The sequence below is a fragment of the Aedes albopictus genome, chromosome 2, assembly GCF_035046485.1.
Source record: "Aedes albopictus strain Foshan chromosome 2, AalbF5, whole genome shotgun sequence".
NCBI classification, from domain to species: Eukaryota; Metazoa; Arthropoda; class Insecta; order Diptera; family Culicidae; genus Aedes; species Aedes albopictus.
The window spans coordinates 155,733,034-155,744,848 of NC_085137.1; the positions used below are offsets into that span (position 1 = coordinate 155,733,034).

The 11,815-nt window shown below is 37.9% G+C and overlaps 1 protein-coding gene across 1 annotated transcript; it reads right to left on the bottom strand.

Moving 5' to 3' along the window:
- Nucleotides 1-2,871: 2,871 nt before the first annotated feature.
- On the bottom strand, nucleotides 2,872-3,560 carry LOC109424210 (vitelline membrane protein 15a-1). The gene has a single exon (XM_019699296.3). The coding sequence runs from the start codon at nucleotides 3,347-3,349 to the stop codon at nucleotides 3,035-3,037; it is 315 nt and encodes a 104-aa protein (XP_019554841.1). The 5' UTR covers nucleotides 3,350-3,560; the 3' UTR covers nucleotides 2,872-3,034.
- Nucleotides 3,561-11,815: the final 8,255 nt, after the last annotated feature.

Genomic DNA, 11,815 nt, shown 5'->3' on the forward strand with positions numbered 1-11,815 from the left:
GATGAACTGCTAGAGGAATCCACAAGGATCCCCTGTAGGAATTCTAATGGATCACTAAGAAAGTTCCTGCAGATCTCCTGGAGAATTCCCAAAATACTTCTCGAGGAATTCCCGAGTAACTCTTGGAAGAATTCCCGAGGAACTGCTAGATTATTTTCCGGGAAGCTCCAATAGAAATTAGCTTAGAGCTCAGCTTTGACTGACTGCGCATATCTATGGTTGCTACTCCGTAATTGACTCGAACCAAAATGGTTGCTGAGAACTTCCTGTAGGAATTCCTGAAGAACTCTTTGAAGAGTTTTTTAGGTACTCTAGGATGAACACCTTTCCTGGTAGCTCCAAGATACACTTTCGGGGGCTTGTGTAGAAATTGTTAGGAAACTCCTGCGGGAATTTCCAAAGAAGTGATGGAGGAATTCTCGAGGATCTCTCAGAGGAATTCTTGAGAATTCCTGTAGGAACTTTCGAGGAACTTCCGGAGGAGTTTCCGCAGAACTCCCGGAGAAATATCCAGAAATATCTGAGGAACTCCTTGAGGAATTCCCAACAAACCTGGAGGAGTTCCCGAGGAATACGTGGAAGAATTGTCGAGGAAGTCCTGCAAGAATTCCCGAAGAACTGCTAGAAGAATGCCCGTGGATCACCTGTAGATAATCCGGGAATCTCTAGGAGGAATTCCCGAGGACCTTCTGGAGGAATGTCCAAGATACACCTGGAGGAGTTCTTGTAAACTCCTGGGCGAATTCCCTAAGAACTCCTGGAGGAATTTCCAAGAACCTCCTGTAGAAATTGTCGATTATCTTCTTGAAGAATTCCCCAGAAACTCTTGAAGAAATTTCCAAGGAACTACAGGATGAATTTCCAAGGGTTTTCCGAAGTAATTCCCAAATTTTTTGTGCTAATAAATCTGAGGAATTTCGGGAAAAACGGGAAATATTTAAAAGAAATCCTGAGAGAACCATGCAGAGGACTTCTTGGGGAACTCTTGAAGTAACTTTTATGGAAGCTCTGGAGGGAATTTTCAAGTAATTTATCCGATTATTTCTTGTAAAATCATGGAAAAATTCCCTGGATAATACTGGAGGAGTTTTACCACAAATGCTTCAGGAATTCTCCATGGTATTGAAGCTTCATATGGAATTTCCATGGTTTCGTGGGGAAGCCATGGAGGGATTCCCGGGAAACTCCTGAAGAAATTTTCGGAGACTCCTTGAGAAATTAACCTGCAATCTTCGGAGGCAACTGCCGACGTACTCCAGTATATATCCTAAATAAATGTCCAAAGAGCACTTGGACTTATTCTTGGGAAACTTCAGGAGGACTTCCCAGTGAACTGAGTAAATTTTTGTGAAGCTGTATGAGGAATCACATAAAAAAAACTAGAGGAATGCCAGAGGAAACTATAGAAGAGATTTCAGACTCCTGGAGGAATTAAAAGAAAGTCTTAGATAAATCCTGGAAGAATTACAAAAGAAATTCCTTGTGAAATGCAAACAGGAGTGAATATAATGTTAAAATGTTTAACCCTCCTAAGATGTTAGGATTTTCGCACCACTCTAGCTTAGTGTACGTTCAGTGTGCCTGTCTGGTTCATATTGACCCCAACATCCTACTAGGGTTAAGTATTACCATCAAAATTTGTCTAAAATATCTCTGAAAACCCCTCACAGTTTCTTGAGGAATCTGATAATAACTTATAATTTTCAGCTCCAGGATGTCTCCAGTAATTGCTCATGTGAGTCCTCGAAGGATTCCCAGCAGGAAATGCCTGAGGGACTTCCAGGAATTACCAGTAATTTCTGGATGGACTCTACCCTGAAATATCTGAATAAATCTCTGGATCTTAGCGAGAATTCCTGAATAAATAGCAAGTTAATTTTCAACAGAAACTACTGGAAAAATTCTAAAAAATTGTCTGAAGCAATCCTCAAAAATCCATGGAGAAGCACTAGTGTTTATCAAGGAGAATCCGTGAGCAAAAAGGAAAAACCGTCTACGTCTTCAGCTTTCTTTAATCCTGGAATGGCACTTGGACATAAAATATATTCTATTCAAAATCACTTTTATATACTCACGGAAGAACTTTCTAAAGTTCATTTTTATTATTTCGAGAACCTGGAAAGAGAAAGAAACAGATTTTAATTACATGCTCTTTTTGTATTATTTATTACACGTTTGACTTTGCAATACAATTGCCAGATATAAAGATTGTAATAGGATCAATCATAGCGTGATCCATAAAAAATGATTACAGCCTGTCCAGTGGAGTTCTGTTTTACAAGAATGTTGCAACTTGGCTGGAGCAAACATATCTTATTATTTTTCTTTACGTAACGTCCCCACTGAGACAAAGCCTGCTTTTGAGTTAAGTGTTCTATGAGCACTTTCACAGTTATGAAAAGAGAGCTTCATCTGTCAATGACCATATCGTGTATATCATTTGGCAAGCACGAAGATACTTTATACCCAAGTATTTAAGTCAAGGAAACTTCCTTTACGAAAAGTTCCTGGACTGACCGGGAATCGAACCCATTATCCGCAGCATGGTCATGTTGAATACCCACGCCTTCACAGCTGTGCCTATATAGCACCTAATAAATTCGTACTAAAGTTTACGATAAGCCGAATTGCCATCGCCCTTTACAACATCAAGCAAATTATCACAATATGGTATTATCTGAAGCATACATAAAAATATGAAGACTCAAGTATCTCAATCAAGGAGGACAAATACAGCAGACAATGAAACCATAATTTTCTCAACTTTTTCCCTAAGATAAGAACAATTACAACAGAAATTTCTTTTAAATAGCAATTTATTTATGCGCTGCACAATACACAGTATTTGTCACACTCTTGCTACCATTTCCAAATTTCCTGAACGTGTTCCGTTATCTCATGGTTGATCTGTGAGATGCCAGGTCGAGTATTTTCCGCTTCTGCTGCTGCTGCTGCTGCTGCTGTTGCTGCTGCCGGGGTTGCTTCAGTCTTCTTCAAGGATCACCGCAATGCTGCGACGACTCGGGGGAACATCCTATTCCTCGAACTGGTCGAACGAGTCCGATTCCGGGGCACGGTAGTGGGGAGCTGGGGCGTGTCCGTATCCGTGTCCGTGTCCGTGCACTGGGACGCATGGCACGTGGGCGACGCTTGGGGCGCATCCGACCAGCAGGTTGGCACCGCACTTGGCGTGGGGAGCGTGCACCGGGTAGGTGTGGACCACTGGGGCCGGGGCATGGTGAGCCGGAGCGTGATGAGCCGGGGCCGGTGCGTGGTAGGCCGGTTTCGGGTAGTCAGCCAGGGCGGTGGCGGCCAGGGCGAAGAAAGCCAAGATGACGAACTTGTTCATGGTGGTTGTGTTGGGGTTGGGTTGATTCTTCACGATTCGAGAACTGCACTGCAAGGCAAGCTGGAACTTACTGATGGTTGACGATGGTGAGGCCGGTGCGTTTTATAATCGAACATTGCTATGTGTTAGGGTTGAGTAGAGTGCCGAATATGACGCACTTTGGACCTCGCGCGCCGCACGATTCAGACACGCGCCACAACGGGTGACAATATATGATTACTTGGTGCGGTTTCATTTTTTTTTTGGTTCTCGCCTACCTTGGCCTGCGCGTGCCGCTTTACTACGACAATTGTATTCAAGACTGAGGATGGTACTACTTAATGTTGAATGAAATCAATGGAATTCAGAAGTTGATTTATCCATTATTTTATTAAAATGGCTAGGGTTTTTCTCCTGGGGGTACCTTAGCACATTTGAAGAAGCCATTAACCCGTAGGCAAAACAAATATGAAATAACACAAATTTACACAACAAAACAAAAGTGATGAACTTTAATCAACGATCAAAAATGTCCAGGCATAAACAATCACGTGCTGATTTCAGACTCGTTCTCCAAAAAATTGAACTATTAAGTTTTTGAATTGTAGCTAAAAATCAAGTTTTACATAGATCTTCTTTTTTGGCATAACGCCCTCATTGGGACATCCTGCAATACTGCTTCTCAGCTAAGGGTTCTATGAGAACTTTCACAGTTACACAGCGCAACATTTTTTTGTCTCAAGAGCAAACTTATGTGTCTCCGAAGGATTTTGGGCCGCTGAATCCGAATCCGGGCTCAGATTTGCTCTAACACGTCACAATTTTGAGCTATACCTCAATTTATAGGGCAAAATATGCGATTTTGGGCTTTTTTGACTGCAAGCCATTAAGCAAGGAAATATTTTTTTTAAGCAATCAAAAGGTTAATTGGTCAATTAACATCTAAATTAACGACTCATGCAAAATATTTCGTTTTACCAAATCAAATTTGATAGATTTAAGCATTTTATGTTAGCATGAAAACTTGCATGCAACTTTTGGAGGGTGACTTATATGGGTAATATCGTACCTAACATAAATCGCTTAAAACTATCAAATTCGATTTGGTAAAACGAAATATTTTGCATGAGTCGTTAATTTAGATGTTATTTGACCAATTAACCTTTTGATTGCTTAAAAAAATATTTCCTTGCTTAATGGCTTGCAGTCAAAAAAAGCCCAAAATCGCATATTTTGCCCTATAAATTGAGGTATAGCTCAAAATTGTGACGTGTTAGAGCAAATTTGAGCCCGGATTCGGATTCAGCGGCCAAAAATCCTTCGGAGACACAAAAGTTTGCTCTTGAGACAGACAAAAAGTTAATTTTTGTTACGCTGTGTTATTAAATGAGAGCTTGCCAATGACCATTTTGCATGTGTAATACACATTGTGTACATTGTGTAACAGCCTTTACGAAAAGTTCCTGGACCGACCAGGTCACCCGTCACCAACAGCATGGTCATCCTGAATACCCACGCCTTTCAGCTGTGTATAGGGGATTCTACTTGGCTCAAACGTTTAAATTTACTAAAATTCAAATATTTTGTATTATTGAATGGAAATCTGAATACAATATTCTTCGAATGTTTGAATACACTTTTGCGTCAGATACCTGAGAGTTGTGTCAAAGGATTGGCGAGATTTTGAGAGGATCTCATAAAACGTTTGCAAAATTTCCAAAATAATACGAATTTTTGAAAATTTGAAAAAAAATGTACTGTTTTTGGGGAAAAAAATACCGTGGGAAAATGTTTCATGGTAGAATCAGAGCTGGTTACTCAAGGTTTCCAAACTTCAGCGCCTTCATACTGGCATGCCTCAAAGGGAATGACTTCTCTATCACCCCCAGTCAATGATTACTCCGACAAAACACCACCATGCATGATTATTTCAGGTTTTATTTTCTGTAGTTACCTCGAAAAGCAATTCCTTTCATGAGTTTAGCAAGGATTACCTGCAGGAAAACCACATTTGGGGATTATTTTTGAATTTATCAAAACATTTCTGGAATGTTTACAGAAAGAAGATTCTCGCTGAATTCTTTAAATGATTTCAACAAGAACTCATCTTAAGATTAGTACTCCTTCAGAATGCATCCCTGTCCAAGTATTTCTTCAAAAACTTATCCAGGGATTCCCGAAGTTTTCTCTTAAACTTTCTCAAAGAGTTTCTCAAAAGATTAATCTTGAAACTGATCCTCGGAATTCTTCAGAAATTTTTCCTGTGATTTCTTAAGGAATATATTGAAATTTTCCTACAAGCATTGTTTCATGTACTCCTTCATGTATTTCTAGAAACATTCCTTGTCATATTTTTCCATGGAGGATTTTTCCGAAAATTTTTCTCTACATTTTCACAGGGGTTTCTCTAGAATTTCCTCCAAACATTGCACTAATAGACGCAATTCTAAGAGATTAGGAAATTCTTTCAAAAATGTCTCAGAAACTTTTCAGAAGTTATAGTTATAATTTTCCAGGGGTTCATCTGGAAGTTCCTTCAGAGGTTTCAAAAATAGTTTCTTCAGGTATACCTCCAGGTATCGTTTTGAATTTGTTCAAAACTTCTTCAAGGGTTTTTTTTCAGAATATTTTTTTCAGTGGTTCTCTAAAGAATTCCTCCAGGAAATTCCTTCTTACATTGTATAAGTTTTTTTTCTGAGAATTCTTTTACGGGTATCTCCAGCAGTTCTTCCAAGGATTCCTTCAGACAATCCTAAATGGATATCACAGAAAATTCATGCAGGTATTCCTAAGGAAATTTATCCAAAGATTTCTTCAGAGAGCTTCATAACAAACGTTTCATTGATTCTTTCAAAAAACCTAGGGATAATTTGAAAATTTTCTCCAGCGTCTCTTTTAGCAAATCCTTCAGCATTGCCATAAGGTATTCGTGCAGGAATGTTTCAGAAAAAAAAACTTCAAAATATTCTTGCACTCTTGGGATCTTTTTGGCATATCAGTCTTCTCGTTTAAATTAAAATGTACGTTTTCATTTCTTTCTCCAACGTTTCGATCCTTATTGGATTTTTAACAAGGATAAAAAAAAGAAAATAATCAAATCGTAGTTTTTGATTTTTAAGGAGAAGACTGACACGCTGAAAAGATCCCAAGAGTATAACTGCACCAGTCGTGATCGAAGCAATTAAATTCTTGCATCAATTGATTTTTCAGAAATTTTTGAAAGGACTCCTTCGGAAATTGCCCTTGATATTTATTCAGCGATTCCTCCTGGGATTGATTTGGAATTTTTTTCCAAGGATTGAGTTTGAAACTTTTCTGGTGTTTTCAAAAAAATCAAATATTCCTAAAAAAAATCATCCCAGGTTTTTGTTCAGAATAGAAATTCCGTTAGTCGTATAAATTCTTCCATCGATTTGTTTCAAAAATCATTTGGAAATTTTCTTCAGCGGTTGTTTTGAAATTTTTACAAGAATTCTTCCAAAATTTCACTATGGATTCATCCCAACATTTCCCAAAAAAGCGTTAGGAAAACCTTGCTTGGTTTGCTGAAATCTCACAAAGGCCTGCAGACAATCTTCCTTATATATATTTTTTAGAAAATACTCCATGGAATTCTTCAGAAAATCCAACATTGATTTTTAGAAATTCTTCCAAATAGGCTTTCATAATGTTCTCCAAGGATTTTTTTTTTTCAAAATTGTCTACAGATTCCTTCAATAATTACGTAAAGTATGTAATCACAGAATTTTCCATGGATTAATTGAAATTTTTTCCAGGACGCTTGTGGAAAATCTTCCAGAACCCTCTTTTGAAATTCCTTTAAAGTAATTAAAATAAAAGTGATGATTCAGGACTCATATTTTTTGTATTGGGATAATTTTAGGATTTCTTTCGGAAATTTCCTCAGAAATTTCGCAAGAAATGCTCTTAGAAAGTTATACATGGATTGCTTAAAAAATACCTCTAAGAGTTTTTTTTGCAAATTTCTTTCGAGTTTTCTTCAAAAGTTCCTCCAAAAATTCTCCAAAAATTTTCTTTCAATTTCTGTAGGGGTTCCTTGTAGAGTGTCCATCCCGGGACGTCCCGGGACAAGAATTCCCGGGATTTAGGCAATTTCGGGATTTCCCGTATCCCGGGATTTAAATTTGATTTCCCGGAGTTCCCGGGAATCCCGGAATGCATGATTTTATGCCCATTATTGGCGTTAAATATCAAAAATTCTTGATGGAGCCTGTAAGAGGACGATTCAGTTTTTGTTAACAACACATTCTCTTGACGACTTTTATAATTGCACCACAAAATCACGAAATCCTCTGCACAATCAAGTAAACAAAATGTTTACTCACTCGATAATTATTAAACTTTGTGTGGGCATGTATTGTATGGTTATCCAAATCATCGAGAAAATACCTAGTTTACAGAAACATGTTCGCCCCTTCAGAAGCTCAGTCAAGAGTTATATCAAACAATATCTACATATTCTGAAAGCATTTTGGGCAAATTGCATTCACATTTTGCAACTAATCAAAAAAGTACTGCTAGCTCCGCAGCAGCATATTGCAATTTAGTTTAGGGTCCCTATTATATATTGGATTTCTGAAACTAAAACAGCTGTTTTTATGAGTGACTACTGGCAGTACAATAATTCCCCATTCAACAAAATGGATAGACAATAGCTGACAATTTAAAATTCATATCATTTTCCACTGAAATCTGTATTTCATAAAAATCCCGGGATCCCGGGATTTCCCGGGATATGCTACAATTTTTATCCCGAATCCCGGGACAAGGAAAATGCCCGGGAAATGGACACTCTAGTTCCTTGAGAAGACTTCGTGTAGATTTCCTCAGTAATTCCTCTAGGAATCCTCCAGAAATTTCTCCATTGATTTCTTTGAAAAAAATCTTCCAAGGGTTGATTGTTTATGATATTATTCAAGGGACTCGTTTGAAAACTCCTCTAGATATTCAGAAATCATTCCCTTCTTCTGCCTTATTCTCTGTTTCTCCTTATAATAACAACTCTTTCATATAATAGTATAATAGTGGGCTTCGTGGCCGAGCGGTTAGCGGCGTCAGTCGTTTAGGTGTATCGTAAGCCTCGGAGTGTGGGTTCGATTCCCGCTCCAGTCGGGGAAAACTTTTCGTCAAACGGAAAATTCTCCACTAGGCCACTGGGTGTTATATGTGTTGTCCGTTGTCAAATGTTCAGTCTGTAGTGGCCGAAAGGTCGAAGACGGTGTAATTGTCTTTTTGATTATTCAACACATTTCTTTAGAATTTTCTCAAAACATTCTACCAGTTATATCTTCAAGGACTTCTTTGGAGTCATCCATGGGTTGGATTCACAATTGCTTAATGTATACGCTTAATTCTCTAGATTACTTTCAGAAATTCTTCAATAGATTCCGTAAACTATTGTCCATGTTTTTTGTTTTATAAATCAAGCATGGCTTGTTTCAGGAAATCCATCGTGATTTTTTCAGGTATTTTCTGAAGTTCCTTTCTAAAGTTCTTCTGGGGATTTTTCCAGAACTGTCTCAAAGTATTGATCTTGAAAACATTCCATGAGCTTCCTCGAAAATAATGCCGAGATTTTTATGAAATACAGATTTCAGTGGAAAATGATATGAATTTCAAATTGTCAGCTATTGTCTATCCATTTTGTTGAATGGGGAATTATTGTACTGCCAGTAGTCACTCATAAAAACAGCTGTTTTAGTTTCAGAAATCCAATATATAATAGGGACCCTAAACTAAATTGCAATATGCTGCTGCGGAGCTAGCAGTACTTTTTTGATTAGTTGCAAAATGTGAATGCAATTTGCCCAAAATGCTTTTAGAATATGTAGATATTGTTTGATATAACTCTTGACTGAGCTTCTGAAGGGGCGAACATGTTTCTGTAAACTAGGTATTTTCTCGATGATTTGGATAACCATACAATACATGCCCACACAAAGTTTAATAATTATCGAGTGAGTAAACATTTTGTTTACTTGATTGTGCAGAGGATTTCGTGATTTTGTGGTGCAATTATAGAAGTCGTCAAGAGAATGTGTTGTTAACACTGAATCGTCCTCTTGCAGGCTCCATCAAGAATTTTTGATATTTAACGCCAATAATGGGCATAAAATCATGCATTCCGGGATTCCCGGGAGCTCCGGGAAATCAAATTTAAATCCCGGGATACGGGAAATCCCGAAATTGCCTAAATCCCGGGAATTCTTGTCCCGGGACGTCCCGGGATGGACACTCTACCATGAATTCTTCCGAATATCCATCAGGATTTTTTTTGAAAGTCTTCCACGGATTTCTTCAGCAAATCCTTAAGCAATAACTTCAGAAATCAGACACTCAGAATGTTTCGAAGTTTTTGTTTTAGGAAATTTTTGTTTGGATTCTTATTTGACAAATATCCTTCAGGAATTCGTTTAAAAAAACTTTCATAAATGTCTTCTTTTTTATTTTTTTTTCAGAGATTCTGCCATGGATATTTTTTGAAATTTTTATTCAAGAAAATCCTATGGAAACGCATACAGAGAATTTCTCCTGATACTCCTTTATGCATTTTGGCAGAAATTCATCCCGGATATCCTCCAAGGATACCTTTAGGAATTTCTTCACGGATTCTTTCAGGAATTTATCCATTTGATTCTCCAGGTATTCATCCGGAGATTTTTCTAGGTATTCTTCTAGAAAAATCTCAACAGATAATTTCAAGAATTCCACCAGGGCTTCCCCAATGAGTGTCTTCAGTTTTTCCTTCACGAATTTCGTTTAGATCCCTTTTGATATTTCTTCTGAGATTCTTTCCAGAATTCCTCCATAGTTCAGTGTCACTCAACTGAGCTTTTTATTTATTTTTACTCAACGATTATCATACTGATTAGAAAAAAAAGTCATCCAAATAATTTTCCTAAGGCGCAATACTAAAATTTGTGAACCTAGAGTAAGCTGCTCTGGTTTTACCATATCAGCACTGTTTATGGCCATGATTAAATTGAATAGAATACTGGAATTTCATGGAAATGTGTAAAAATGTTAGGAGAGGTTCTATTTTAGTTTTGTAAAAACTTAAAAAATGCAATAAAAATACGATAAATGTTCCTAATTTTATAAGAGTGAGTATCATGCTGCAACAGTATTATTGTGGCAAAATATAATCTCAATCGGAATATTAGTTTTTGAAATATCAAAGTCACAAGTTTGACACGATTTTTTGAATGAAATTAGTTGGTAGTTTGTAAAACAAGTTGACAAACATGTTGAAACACATATTTGCAAAGTTAGAAGTTAGAAGTTAGAAACAAAGAATTACGAAAGTTTAAAAATATGAAATCAAATTTAATGAAGACAAACTGAAATCAAAATGTGATATCAATTTACTGTTGATAACAAATCGTATTTCTGATTTGCTATCATTTTGTTGTTGGACTTTGCTCGGGAATGTTTTCAATGCATCCATTCAAAAGTATGAGTAATGTAATTTTGAATATAGAACAACGCTTCTTGATAGCATATTGTTGGTATGGTAAAGATTGAACCCATCGAAAATTTGAAATGAAAGTGATGCCGGAAAACGATGTTTATACACACACAGACGTGTTCAATATAGGCATGTAATGGTAATGGAAAGGGGCTGTCCATAAACCACGTGGTCATTTTTTTGGGACTTCTCAAAACACCCCCCCGCATGGTCCTTATGCCAAACAAAATGTTTTATTCGTCCATACAAAATGGTCATTGGCCGAACCCCCCCCCCCCCCCCTCATGACCACGTGGTTTATGGACAGCCCCAAAGCTGACGGTTTGGTATTATAACTAAATTGTTACCAAAACCATATACCATCAAGGTCAACGCCAATCTCTTAATCCGTTTGGTATCCTCGGACCGTATACAATAAAACCAACCAAAAAGTTTCCAAATTTATCACCTCGAATAAAAGTCCCACCAGAAAAGCAGAGCGAGCATCATTATTTCGCGTGAATCCCCAGTTTTGCAAGAGAACCACCCAACACACAAAACAATAAACACAAGTCACAAGTTGTTGCCACTTGCCGAAAGCCTATTCCACCATCCAGGCCCCAGCACCGCTCCCACAGCAGTACTTAAATTGTGTGCTTCTGTCTCCCTTAGTTTGCAGGAAAAACTGCTGAAAACCGGAAACCATTAAAAACAATTGCCACCGAAAACACACTCCTAATGCCAAATTTAATTATGAGTCAAGCCGATTTAAATGCTTGCCTACTTTCCACAAACGCCGTCGCCCGCCCCCAAGAGCCCTGTTAGAAGAATAACATTATGTACTGTTGTATAGTCAAGCGACCAAAAATGGCAATCCCCCGGTTTTAATAGGAAAGTGGGCATGTAGTACTACGGCAGCGCAGTTAAATTTCGAACTCTCCCCAAGGATCTTGCTTTCTGCCATCGCGTCGCACGCCACAAACCAGTCAGTGGCTTATGAACAGCGAGCGACGCACGAG